The sequence below is a fragment of the Colias eurytheme genome, chromosome 23, assembly GCF_061535395.1.
Source record: "Colias eurytheme isolate Ceu_HAF_F1 chromosome 23, ilColEury1 Martin Lab GWU primary, whole genome shotgun sequence".
NCBI lineage: Eukaryota > Metazoa > Arthropoda > Insecta > Lepidoptera > Pieridae > Colias > Colias eurytheme.
The window spans coordinates 606,346-621,011 of NC_143002.1; the positions used below are offsets into that span (position 1 = coordinate 606,346).

General features: G+C 33.3%; 1 protein-coding gene across 1 annotated transcript; it reads right to left on the reverse strand.

Annotated features, from left to right (window-relative positions):
- Positions 1 to 154: 154 nt before the first annotated feature.
- Positions 155 to 12,405, reverse strand: Vha55 (V-type proton ATPase subunit Vha55). The gene is made up of 11 exons (XM_090115297.1): positions 12,236 to 12,405; positions 9,364 to 9,482; positions 8,407 to 8,536; positions 7,888 to 8,019; positions 7,131 to 7,255; positions 6,534 to 6,764; positions 4,727 to 4,829; positions 4,057 to 4,211; positions 2,957 to 3,094; positions 1,651 to 1,779; positions 155 to 871 (listed from the first exon to the last, which is right to left on the reverse strand). Exons 1-11 carry the CDS (start codon positions 12,318 to 12,320, stop codon positions 734 to 736), a joined length of 1,485 nt encoding a protein of 494 aa, XP_089971423.1. The 5' UTR covers positions 12,321 to 12,405; the 3' UTR covers positions 155 to 733.
- Positions 12,406 to 14,666: the final 2,261 nt, after the last annotated feature.

Here is a 14,666-nt window from a genome sequence, read left to right on the forward strand (position 1 = left end):
TTAATTTCTTTGATAGACCGGGAGACACTGACACAAAATATTCAATATTTTGTGTCAGTAACTCCCGGCCTATGGTACTGATGTAACTTTATTATAATTGTGTGATAAATTCTAAGCAAGGTATTATAGGTATAAGGTTGAAATAAAAACACCATTAAAACTTCTATAGTTTATTTCTTCAAACAACAGTATCCTAATTCACTTTAAATAGAATATGAAGCTTTGGAGTGAACATAGAACATGGAATGTAACATTTTGTTACCGCATATTATTTACACCGTCGAACGACATCACATATTTCTCTATTTGATAAATTTTACCGCACAGCGTTCCATATAATGATTTGTGCAAAAAAACGAGCGAAAAATACTTTTATTTATTAGGTATTTCATAATCTTCTAACAATATGGCTTTAAATATCAACACGTTAAATTTTGTAATCGATATACACGACATTAACTATTAACAACTTACTAATACGATAATATCTTACAAGGATGGACGCGACGTTCCAACCTTCGGTTATCAAAAAACAAATCGAGTATAAACAATTATTTTTATTGAAACAATAAATAGACATTGCACACAGATTAAAACATAAATAATATTTAATATACAATTCATTTAAAATGCAGTCATCGGCCCTTCTCTGTAAAACAACTTGAAGGGGGTTAGAACATCGCATCCGGGGGGTAAAGGGGAGGATAGAGGGGGTAATTGGGGATGGGGAGGATTAATGGCGGGAATCTCTCGGGTAGAACTCCGCAAGCGTGGCCGCGGGAATACGCTTGAGCATCTCCTTGGGGAAGATACGCAGCAGCTGCCAGCCGATGTCCAGGGACTCGAACACTGTGCGGTTCTCGTAGTTACTCTGAAAGAGAGAAAAATTAATTTAAATTCATTTAAATTAGTTTATTTTCAAGGAACTCACTGATTATAAAAATAGGATATTATTTGTCATTTGATTTATTGATTTGTAAAAATGATTTATTTGATGATAATTGATAACCAACTATTGAATTGTTTGAAAATGATACCTATTACCTATGTTCTGAATTGTAATTAGTTACAAACTTAACAATATATTTACAAGAGTGAAGAAACTACAGTAGAAACATTTTATGATTAGAAAAAATTCTATCACAAAGCAGGATTTGATCAATCAAATTATAATTTTTTTCTATTCTTCAACAATTATCAGGTATTCTCTATTAGCTTTTTAAAACTATAAACTTCGGTTTATGTTCTTGTTAATGTTTTGACAATACTTCTTTCTGTTCATCTTCATCTACCCTCACTTTTTTTTAACTATGACATTTTCTAAACATCCCAAACTTTCTACTAAATCTTTTCCCACCACATTTGCCTCTTGAATAAAAAAAAATCAACGTCAATCAAAACTTTCATCACCACCACATCATCACTCTATTCTTTTTTTTAAATCTTTTTGATGCGCCCTCGCTTTTTACCAATGTCTTACATGTTCTTTATTTTTATGGTTGCCTGGAAGAGATTGCATTTAAGCAATAAGGCCGCCTATTGTACACTTTCCAATTTTATGTATTTATTTTAAATAATAAATTCCTGTTATAATATGTACAATAAAGTGTCATAAATAAAATAAATAAAAATCACTTATCACCAACTGACCTGCGTGATGAAGTTCTTCTCGAACTTGGTGAGGAACTCCAAGTACAGCAAGTCGTCTGGTGTGAGGGCCTCTTCACCGACCACGGCCTTCATCGCTTGCACGTCCTTGCCGATGGCGTAGCAGGCGTACTGCAAGTGTTATGTTATATTAGTATTTGTATAATAAATTAATTATTATTGATAATTTTTACCCGACTGCGAAATAATGTTTTTCGAGTTTGTTTATATTTCTTGGCACGTCCAACAGCTTTTTAGTTAACAAAAAATGTGTGCGTGTACTAGTGTACACACGTAAGAAGTGAAACTTCTTTATGACCTTATATTTAAAAAAATAATTTACTATATATGCAACCTTACAGAAATACGTCGAATCACGCGTGGTAGGGATAAAAAAAAGATGGCGCGTAACGGAAAAATGTCACGCGTAACGAAAAAATGTTACAGTAAATTTTTTTCCAACCCCGATAAAGAAGTTTCACTTCAATACAGAGGGTCGGGACAAACGTCAAAACGCAAAGGAATAGAATCCGCTATTTATTATTGACATAAGCATATTATGATGTATTGCTAAGGGTTTGGTCACCCTACCAACGACGACGACGACCACGAACAAAATTTTCATCCAGTCGAAATTTAACAAAATTATTGTGCTAAACACAATTACTTTAAAATAAAATTTCCTGACGTTCTGGTGATTGGCAATTATTTTTTGAGATCAATTAATGAAAAAATAGGATTTTCGTAGAAACGGTGGCTCCTAGAAAAAAATGTATTTAACATTTTTTTATAGATAATTTTATGGTCTACAATTTTGGTCTCACGTGATTATATGAAAAACTAACCGCCTCAGCGGAAATCGCAAAAAAACCTATTTTTTAATTAATTGACCTATATTTAACCTATTTTTGAACAAATTTCGGCTGGATGGGAATTTTGGTCTTTGTCGTCGTCATCGTTGGTAGTGTGACCAAACCATTACCAAAATGCCATGAGCTTATGTCAATAAAATTAGCGATAGCAATTTCTATTCCTTAGCGTTATTCTATTAGTCTGCAATTTATCTCAGGCTGCTGTTCAGTTACAAGTGATAACAAAATTTAAATTTATAATTGGGATAAATTTTCATTGTTATTTTTAGCAGATAAAAGCATATACCTTTTGTAAATAAATTGGCTGTTGTTTTAATAAAAAAATAAAGCGCTTCTTCTCGTTTTAACACATTCGCATATATGCGTACGTGTAGGTGTATTTGTTTTTAATATTTGCGTATGTATTTGTGTGTGTTCGTCTGTCTGTCCCCACTCACCAGCTGGTTGGACACGTCCGAGTGGTCCTTGCGCGTCATGCCCTCACCAATGGCGGACTTCATGAGACGAGACAGAGATGGCAATACATTCACTGGAGGGTAGATCTGACGGTTGTGGAGCTGACGGTCTACGTAGATCTGAGGGAGATATAGTTATTATTTAGTGTGTGAAAAATGGGTAAAATCACTACATAGTAAACAAATGGGTAAAATCCCTACATAGTATAAAACAAAGTCGTTATATCTGTTCCTGTGTCCCTATGTATGCTTAAATCTTTTTCTATTTTATTATTTAAATTTTGATGCAGTTTTTTTAAATAGATAGACTGATTCAAGAGGGAGGTTTTAGTATATAATTTATTAGGTTTAAGACAAAGCAGGCGAAGCCGCGGGCGGAAAGGTAGTAAGTTATAATTTAAATAAATAAATTTTATAATGTAATATTGTGTGCGTTTTTACATTAATTATTATCACCCCGACCATAAGCAATAATATTATAATAATGGTTATTTTTATTGGTACATAATTAGTATAAATAAAATGTTTATTAGTTACTTAAAAACGTGATAATGTTCTTCAACAATTAATTTAATTATGCAAGTAGATAATTAAATGGTTTTAATAGTTTATAAGTACTTTTTTTGTGCAACATGTTTGACCGCCCGGCACGCTCGTAGATCATAGTTATGTTATCATCAGGCATCGCATCGTGGGTATGGGGATCAAAAGACTCCCATCCGGCAATTAACTATCTGCCTAGCCCATTTGCAAACACTTACTTGTAGTATTATAACCCGTTAAATCGGGGATGGAATCCGTGATATCGTCGTTAGACATCATCAGGATGAGGATGAAAAGGTTCCTTTAAGTTCAGCTCCTCTCCTCACTCCTGGCCCTAAACTCAATCAATTCAACTATCCGCCTAGCCCGTTAGCACTTACCTGTCCCTGAGTAATACATCCCGTTAGATTCAGTATGGATAATATCGTCGTTAAGCATAGTGAGGATGGGGATCAAAAGTCTAGGGAAGTATCTTGATTTCCAAGAGTCCATATCAATAATTATCTGCCTAGGCTTTTCATCAAACGTCACACACTCACCTGTCCCTCAGTAATATAACCCGTTAAATCGGGGATGGGATGCGTGATATCGTCGTTAGGCATAGTGAGGATGGGGATCTGTGTGATCGAACCGTTGCGGCCCTCAACACGACCCGCACGCTCGTAGATTGTGGCCAAATCCGTGTACATGTAACCTGGGGATGAATCAATAAATTAATCAATGAAAATTAAAAAAAAACACTCATATTTGGATAATATAAAATAACAATGTAATTTTTTTTTCTTTATTCATACATAATATGGTTACTTGCAATCAAACATGCAACTTGAAGACATTGGTAGAATATGTTGATAGATAAAGAATTGATAATGCGATTTCTTTTTTAAACCGAAAAACAATACAACATTAATATTTTGCAGTAAACATTTGTTTAGTAACTATGTTTACATGATATGCATTATATGCATGCATGCATATAATATGCATTACATATAATTAAACTTGAGAATTAAGTCATTATATAGTAGTGTGTAATGTAATGTAATGTATGTTATGTATGTGTGCGTCAAACTATATAGTCCTGTTGTTCTTCAGATTTATCACCATATTACCACCGATTCGGAAAACATTATCTATGGAGAAGAACGGGCAAGAAACCTCATAAATGTGTGCACATATTTGCATGTTTGTATGTCTGTATGTACGTACCGGGGAAACCACGACGTCCGGGCACCTCCTCACGGGCGGCGGACACTTCACGCAAAGCCTCCGCGTACGAAGACATGTCGGTTAAGATTACCAGCACGTGTTTCTGTGTAAATATATGGAAAATATTATTATTTCGGTATCACTTCACTACATAGTATAAAACAAAGTCGCTTTCTCTGTCCCTATGTCCCTTTGTATGCTTAAATCTTTAAAACTACGCAACGGATTTTGATGCGGTTTTTTTTAATAGATAGAGTGATTCAAGAGGAAGGTTTTAGTTTATAATTTATTAGGTTTTAGACAAAGCAGGCGGAAAGCTAGTGTAGTATAATTATAGGAAATGGGAGTTGTATTTTGAAGCTCATTAGTAGCAGATGTCATTTTTTATTTATTTTTTAAAAGAGCCACGAGTTTCAGGCAATCTTTTATTGAAACTAGAAAAATAGTTAAATAATACAGAATAATTTGTTTTGCATAAAATTGAATAAAAATGTACACTCATACAATCATGCACTTTTATTGAAAGCTTCTTGAATAAAGAAACATTTGTTTAGATTGCCATATTATTGCAGTTGATAATAAATAGCAATTTAATATTTAAATGCCTTTATTGCCACATTGATTCAGTGATATATTTACGATAACTAAATCCAACCAACATAACACACCAAATATTTCGACAAACTGTCCTCCCAAATGTTTTGTTCAACTTAGGGCGTTTGTCCACTACAAGGAATTTTACGGTCCGGCATTCCGATTTTTTACGGTCCGGTATGGCACGCCATTAATCTATATACTAGCTTGTGCACTATACGTAATTTTACCGTCCGACATTTTACTTTTCCCTATTCCGGATGGTTTTTTGTGTCTACGAGTCGCTGTAGGTATAATTGTTTTCGAATGCCCACTTGCTTGGATTTTACTGTTTTTACTGCATATGCCAATTGAAAGCAAGCTCTTGTTTTACTTTCTTTTAGTTGGCAATGAGATTTGAGAAGTCGGTATTGTTATTTTATATACATTGACCAAGCATTGACCTATAATTATTATCTAAGTAAGTGTTGGTAAGTTAAAGTTCAAGTGGGAATAGCTTTAGCTCCTCGTCACCGATTAAAATAAATAAGTGAAACACGCATTTTAAATCTCTTACGGAACTTAACTTTTTATTATAACGAAATAATATAATATTTCACCTTCTATATTTTTTACTCGTTTCTTGTAAAATGCAAAAACAATCATTTATGATAGCATTATACCGCCAAACTTCCTTGAACTGTACCGCACTGATCCGAGTAAAGACGGACAGGTGCACAAGCAATTCATCGGCTTTTTCATGCCACACCGGACCGTAAAAAATCGGAATGCCGGACGGTAAAATTCCTTGTAGTGCACAAGCGCCCTTACCCTACCAAATGTTTTTCTAACTACCCTCTCAAACATTTTGTCCAACTACTCTACCAAATGTTTTGTCCAACTACCTTCCCAAATGCTTTATCAATCTACCCTACCAAATGTTTTGTCCAACTACCCTCTCAAACGTTATGTCCAACTACTCTACCAAATGTTTTGTCCAACTACCCTACCAAATGCTTTATCAATCTACCCTCAAACGTTTTGTTCAATTACCCTACCAAATGCTTTATCAATCTACCCTCTCAAACGTTATATCCAATTACCCTACCAAATGCTTTATCAATGTACCCTCAAACGTTTTGTTCAACTACCCTCCCAAATGCTTTATCAATCTACCCTACCAAACATTTTGTCCAACTACCCTACCAAATCTATAGCCAAACACAAAACCCACCTCGCACTGATAAGCCAAGAACTCAGCGGCAGTGAGAGCCAGACGTGGTGTGATGATCCTCTCGATGGTTGGATCGTTGGCCAGGTTAAGGAAGAGGCAGACGTTCTCCATGGAACCGTTCTCCTCGAAGTCCTGCTTGAAGAACCTGGCCGTTTCCATGTTCACACCCATGGCTGCAAAGACAATGGCGAAGTTGTCCTCGTGATCGTCGAGCACGGATTTGCCGGGCACCTGAAGAAAACATAATACAATTAATTTTAATAAAATGATAATGTAATTATAGACGAATTTTCTACTTTAAAATGGTAATAATGTAGTCAATGGTAAAATGTTTTTTATTAGTAAATTGGTTGCTTATTGAGATAAACTCAAACAGTATAGCATAAATTTTTATTTTGTTTTCATAAATAATTCAATGAATGGTTCTTGTGGAAGGTTTACGACCTATATAAAATAATGTTTAGAATAATGTTTAGTTGTTATATAAATACTAAACCTAACGGAAAGCTAGTTACAAATAAAAATCAGATATTCCCATACAAAAAATAATAATTTTATCAAATAATTAAAGTACAAATATAATAATAAAAAACTAACCTTAACAAGACCAGCCTGCCTACAGATCTGGGCAGCAATTTCGTTGTGGGGCAGACCGGCAGCCGAGAAGATGGGGATCTTCTGACCACGGGCGATGGAGTTCATCACGTCAATGGCGGAGATACCTGAATAACAATATCATGATTAATCAATATATATAAAACTCAAAGGTGACTAATATAGTGATCTATCAACGCACAGCCCAAACCACTGGACGTATCGGGCTGAAATTTGGCATGCAGGTAGATGTTAGGACATAGGCATCCGCTAAGAAAGGATTTCCCGAAATTCTTGCGGGAACGGGGTAAAACGGGGATGCACGTACAAAGTCGTGGGCGGAAGCTAGTTAAAAAATAATAATGGTAATTGAAAAAAGTTAAGCAAACATGCAGTTCTAACAAAACGAAAAAATATATCATTTTATGCTGTCGTTACAAGGTTACATTGTTGAATTATGTTGAACTGTCAAATGTTGCCTATTAAAATGACTCTACTATAATAGGTATGAAACAAACTTTTTAATGGATAAAAAGAACATATTAAATGAAAAAAAAGACGGGTTGCGCTCTGGGAGTGCCGGCAGAAGTGAAAACTTGATTATTAATGTTGAGCATGTTTGATATCCATCCGTCTTACGCTTTTTCGATCAGGTCACGTGTCCTGACGAGAGTTTAAGATTTTATACCCAACGCCACTAAAGAAGTTTTCACTTCAATATGTGAATAAGTTATTTATAATAATAATGAAATGCACTTACCAGTCTGAATCATTTCCTCTGGGTAGATACGGGACCAGGGGTTAATGGGCTGACCCTGAATGTCGAGGTAGGCCTCGGCAAGGATCGGGGGACCCTTGTCGATGGGCTTGCCGGAGCCGTTGAACACACGGCCTGTGAGTAGGAATAAATATTGATGTTATGAAAAAATTTAATTTAGAAACTTACCAAATTTATTAACAGGTTTTTAACGATCAATAAAAAAAAACTTATAAATTCATTGAATGTATTCGTAATGTTTTCAAAAATGTATTAAAAAAATCTTGTGTTCTAAAATTTTAAATTTAAAAAATTTTACTTTTTCAACTAAGGTAAGAACTACTATCTACTATGCAACACAAATATCACCATACCCAAATCAAATTAAACATGTTTCTTGTATTTTTTTTATCTAATCTATTAACATCTAAATAATCCTGAGTTATACAAGTGGAGTAAGTTTTTTATATTTATTAAGCTAATACAATAAACACAAATAGACATAAAATATTAAATACTAACCCAACATATCTTCAGACACGGGCGTACGCAGGATATCGCCGGTGAACTCACAGAGTGTGTTTTTAGCGTCAATACCCGAGGTACCCTCGAACACCTGTACAACAGCTTTCGAGCCGCTGACTTCCAACACCTGTGGGCAAAATAAACTCAGGCCCCGGAATCACAGACACAATAGAAAATCTATTGTGTCGTGGACAGATCGGGCCGTTCGAGGCTCAATGGGTTAAAATGACAATAAAACCGTCTTCATCGCAAATATTTGTATATTGAAGGAATTTTTTTGAACTTGTATATGGTACAAAATTCAGGGTTTGGACATTTTCTCAACACTGAATTTTTTTTCTAAACGTCTGCTTATAGTTTTGAATATATGTACGTGCAAATGTGAGTGACCATAATACAGAGAATAACAATCGTAATATAATATTACATATATTATAATATAATATTATATAATATTCATTTCATTTCATTTTGTTATTCTCTGTAGCTGCTAGGCTGGTGAAATATTGTTGTATTACTTGATATTTAGAAGTAATAAGTTAAAGATTGTACGTAGATTATATAAATAATCTTGTTAATGACTTAAATATTACATTGCATGTATTGGAAACATCATTTTTGCCCAAGTTGTAATATTTACAAAAACTCAAGACATATTTTGGAAACAACTACTTTGATTGAACAACCAGAGAAAACAGGCTACACAAGACATCTTTAGTTATATGGTTGTACCTTATCTTTAAATATGCTTGTAAAATATCATAAATAATATAAAATTAGACTGGTTCTGTCTTACCACAAAAAACTTTAGACAGGGTTTAACATTAAGCGTGGGTTCTCTTTAATCTGGTTTTGTCGTATTTCACATAGACAACTATTAAAGTGACAGATCCCTGGTTTAAAGTTAGACTGTGTTTAAATTGTCTTGTGGTAAGACCAGTTATTCAAAATTACCTGTCCAGATCGTAGGGTGCCATCAGCGAGCTTCAGTTGTACAATCTCGGAGAATTTGGGGAATTTCACCTCATCGAGGATTACGAGGGGCCCGTTTACACCTGACACTGTTTTGTATGCTGTGGACAAAATAATGTTGCAAATAAATAATTTATAGTTAAATTTTTTTTAATTATCTATACATATAATAAAATCGTAGGAAAGTCAAAACTGAAACTTTTTTTAAAGGATTCTTGAGGCGTGATCTACAATGGATATCGAACCAAAAATATAGTTTTTAGAATTTTTGTCTGTATATATGTCCAGGCTAATCTCAAAAAGTACAGCATGGATTTACTTCAAATTTGGTACAGAGACAGCTTATCAGGTCTTAAGCTGTAGAAGGTGTGGAAGGACATAAGATAGGTTTTATCTCAGAAATCCCACGGGAATGGGCACTATGCAAGTTTTTCTTTGAGTATGCGGATGAAGCCGCTGACGGAAAGCTAGTAAACTCATAAAATTATTGTATTGTTAAAAAAGTGTCCAAAGTTTGAATGAAATCTGTCCGTTTAAAGGGGTCAAATCAAGTCTTAAGAAGTTTGTTGCATACCAACATGAAGCTTATTAATTTGTATAAGGGCTGATTTTTCAATCCTTGGTTAAAACTTATTTGTATATTGTATTCTAATTATAATTGTATTTGACAGTTTACGTGACATTTTAATATTATTGTGTAATACTTTATTGGACGGATAAGTTTTTGAAAAATCGGCCCTAAAAGTAGTAATATTTTATCAGTAGTACACAGATGGCGTATGATAAGACCTATTCAGATAAAATGTACATGAATTTTTTTGTAATAATTTTAAATACTTCTTTGTATATATCAGCTAAAGGACCATGCAAAAAAATGTATGGGCAGTGTCCCATCCCATCAACAGACATGGGACAAGTTTCAATATCATTATTACGTCCCATGAAAAGTCAGTACCAATTTTTAGTTCGGAATTCGACGGGGTTTTTTTTTTAAAAAGACTTTTGACAAAAATAAAGTATTTTTATTTTAAAATAAAAAATTACATTTTAGACGATAATTACAAAAAGCAATTGTTCAACTAGACATTTTAAGTATTAATAACACAAAAACAATTGTGCAAGTAGACACTTAATAACAACAGAACTATTATCCAGACAAAAATAACGTTATATTATTCATCTATTATAATAGTCGATAACATTGCCGCTGGTAGATTAAAGTTGATATGTCGACCTTTGCCCATATACCATATAATTGATATTATATGGGCACAACTTCCAACCGTACGCGCCCCTGTTAGGCATGTGCAATACCACTGTTCAATAGCACGTCTGCCAGTTTCACTTCGGTTTATTAATATGTAACAATAATAAACGCGCGATCTAACGTGTCGAGATTGTATTCGTCCTCTAATTAACCAGTATAAGTATAAGTATAACATATTTTTTTTTATTGCACGATAACCCCATATCCTACAGTGATGTCGCCATAGTAAAAAATAATCATAATGTCGAGATGTATTTAATGAGATATGTTTGGCATCTGTTGATGATATGGGACGATTTTTTTAAAACTGTATAAGTATAACATATTTTTTTTTATTGCACGATAACCCCATATCCTACAGTGATGTCGCCATAGTAAAAAATAATCATAATGTCGAATGTATTTAATGAGATATGTTTGGCATCTGTTGATGATATGGGACGATTTTTTGCATAGTCCTTTAATAGGGACAAAGGAGAGAAAAATGCTTTTATTATTCAAGTTATTTAAACTTCATTCATTCATTTATTGATTCAATCATGTTGTAATATTATTTTATTTCACTATTCAAAATTAAACTATTAATAACTCAGGCCCCGGAATCACAGACACAATAGAAAATCTATTGTGTCGTGGACCGATCGGGCCGTTCAGGGCTCAATGGGTTAATGATTCTTCATTATATTTTGAACAGAGTTAAAAGTAAAGAGAGTATGTAAGTATGACCCAAAAAGTAATTTTTGCAAGTTATTGTTAAATTAGTACAGAGATTATGTTGCTATTATTCATAATCAAATAGGACATTTTTTATGAATTTAGTAGCTAGATATTTAACTTATTAACTTATTTGCCATGTATGTGTGTCTGTTTGTTTATAATAAATCATGTGACAATCAGCTGATTGTCATTTGAATGTTAAAAAAAATATTTATGAGAATGTGAAGATATGGATTTTGGCGTTAAAATAATAATAATATTTCATTTAAACGAATGAAGCCAATTAGTATTTAGTACTCCAATAATCATCACTTCAGAAGCATCACATGACTGTGGTATTCATTGTCATTATAATGCAAAATACATAATTATTATATTTAAAATAAATAATAGTGAGCTATTCCTTTATGGAATTAATGATTTCATGTACAAATGGGCAATTATAGAGCATTATAGATAATTAGGAAGTCATATAGAAAAAAAACATAAGTCGAAGGGCGTGTGAACATCACGAGTTTTGACTATTACAAAGTTGAAAAGCATGAATATTATTGAAATAAACCAAATTAAAGAGTAACTTCTAACCAAATCATTGGAGAAACACCTATATTACGTATTAAAAGCCTACGATTGTAATCTTATAAGATTATGATGACGATACGTAAAATGGATCCCTTGTAATAAATTTCGACATCCTTGACATTATTTACTTAGTTTTAAAGGCTTTGAATTACCTAATATAATTAAATTTAAGACCTTAGATAAAAACAAATCAAAGTAATAATGGAAAAATCAATAATCTGACATATATTATGTCGCCCCAACTAGGCGAATGTACAAAATTAGAAGCCATATAAATCAGTTACTTACTCAGACGGGGCTGGGAAATGAAATCCCTGGATACAACAAGGGCATGCTCCTTGTTTGCCTGGGTTAGGGAGATGGTTTTGGCCATGATTCTGTTTTCTAAAGGCAGGCCGCTCAATAAAACACCAAACTGCGCTGCCTCTTCACCCGAAAACTGACGAATGGAGGAATTGTCTATGCAGTTTCACGTGCCGTCACGTGATCTATCACAAGGTGAACTTTGCCAGAACAAAAAATAATAAAAAATTTAATAGAGAAAAAATTTAAATTACATATTTATAAAGATTATTTAAATTGTTAAAACCACATTCTGTTATTAATAATAAGTTAATTCAATACTTGATTCAATACATCGATGAAGTGGTAACAATAGCATGTGGTTTGATTAATTTACAAAGTTCCATAATTTCCTTAGTAAAAAATTGTTAAAACCACATTCTATTATTAATAATAAGTTAATTCAACAGATAGATGAAGTGTGGATGAAGTGGTGACCATAGTATGTGGTTTGATTAATTTATAAAGTTCTATAGTAAATATAAATAATGAATAGGCTGTAAAAATAATTTTAAACAGTGTCATTTCTGTATGTAAGGACATTTAGATTAAATTGACTTTAGAAATTATTAAGTTCAAACTTAAGCGTCGTATTCACGGTCCATCTTGACGTACGTCCCGCCAAGGTCATACACGATGCACGACGCAAAACGACAGTGAATAGTGTTGACGTACGTCAATAATTATTATTATTATCTTGCTGGATGTGCACGACCAACTTTTCATCCAGCGAGCACCCCCACCACCGCGAACGTCGTGCAGATGGACAGTGAATAGCGCGGACGTACAGCAGATTAGTGTTGCCAACAGAAATTAATGTAAATACTTGGAAACGTGGCCTATTGATATGATTTTTTTGTGATAACTTAGTGAGTTCATGAGCAAGCAAGAAACGGTTATTTTATATTTTTATGTACACAGGAAATCCCAATTATCATTACTTTTGGATCAACCTAGTACATATGGACAGTTTATATTCAGAAGTTATTATTTTAAAAGAACTCCAAGGCGAATTGTTGAATAACACAGATTTTATGCAAAAGTCCACTGCAGAAAAATGGCAATTTATTTAAAAAAAATATCTTGACGAATTTGTTTGTTTAAAAAAAAATGATTAGCGATATGCTCTCTGTTCCCGCCACTTCAGCATTTACTGAAAGAGTCTTTTCGGTCATGAATGTGAATTGGCGGGAAGAGAGAAACCGAGCTTCATTAAAAATTAATTAAAAATGAGCTCTTGAAATATATAAATTTAGATTTGGAATGTTTGGATTCATTTAATTCATTTAAAAATAATGAAAAATTCTTAGTTACTGCAAAAAGTACAAAAAAATACATTTTTAAAAATATTTATTTACTCTTTATTTACCTCCTTTAAAATCAGATATACTCTATTTCTTCAAATAAAAGTTGGCAACCCTAGCCATGCTTGATGCGCGCACGATCGTCAGTAGGATACATCCAGCACCGCGGCCTTGAGCTGACGTACGTCGGGGATGGACCGTGAATAAGACGCTTTATACCTAGTATATTATTATTAGTCTGTGCTTATACTTATGTATATGTATGTATGTAGTTTTGTAAAATACTTATTTTATTTAATCTTAATATGCCTATGATTTTCATAATTTCCTATAAATAAAAGACTGTTTTTTTTTTAAGTTCTATTTATTTAACACTTTCCAATATTTTTGGGAAAATATATGTTTGCCAGAAATTTTCAGCACCCCTTAACAAATGTTGCATATATTCATCATCATAAAGGATCCAGTATTTGTGAATGATTTTGTTTTGTTCAAAATGTGGATCAGCTACACAAAATAATCCTTTATTCTTTTTAGCAGCAAACATCTGGAGCTTAATTTGTGCTTTAAATTTATCTTTTATTTCATTTTCGTTTAAGTACCTTTTCATTGCTTTTTGACTCATTGGACTTTTCACTTCAATGACAAAGTCCTTGCAAATGCCATCTGGGGATACTCCAATTATAGGGGATAGTAAAATTAAGCCCTGTTTCTCAATGTGGATATTTAATTGTATTTCAAGCTCCTGTATAACTAGATTTTCCAATGTTTTGCCTCTTTTAATAGCTTGCGTCTCTGGCACTTTATATCCTCCTAAAATACTGTTGACTAATGCACCATCTGTAGTTTTGCATTTCACTGCCTCATAAATTTTGGAACCAGTCACTACCCTGACGCATTGCATGCTAAAATTTAGAGTCAGCCTGATTTTTAGTTTTTTCAGCTATTTGGTTTTTGAGGTTGTCTGTAATGATGTTTTCATACCATGATTTAAATCAATCAGTGCAGGCTGCTGTTCTTGGCAATAATTTAAAATCATTCCTTCAGATATATTGCGCAGATTACACTCATTA

Excerpts from the sequence above, each read along its gene's own strand:
- Vha55 (XM_090115297.1), bottom strand. The coding sequence starts at position 12,320 with ATGGCCAAAACCATCTCCCTAACCCAGGCAAACAAGGAGCATGCCCTT. Across the intron at positions 4,830-6,533 it reads TCTTGGCTTATCAGTGCGAG|AAACACGTGCTGGTAATCTT; the intron begins GTGGGTTTTGTG and ends ATATTTACACAG. Across the intron at positions 4,212-4,726 it reads CGGACGTCGTGGTTTCCCCG|GTTACATGTACACGGATTTG; the intron begins GTACGTACATAC and ends ATTCATCCCCAG.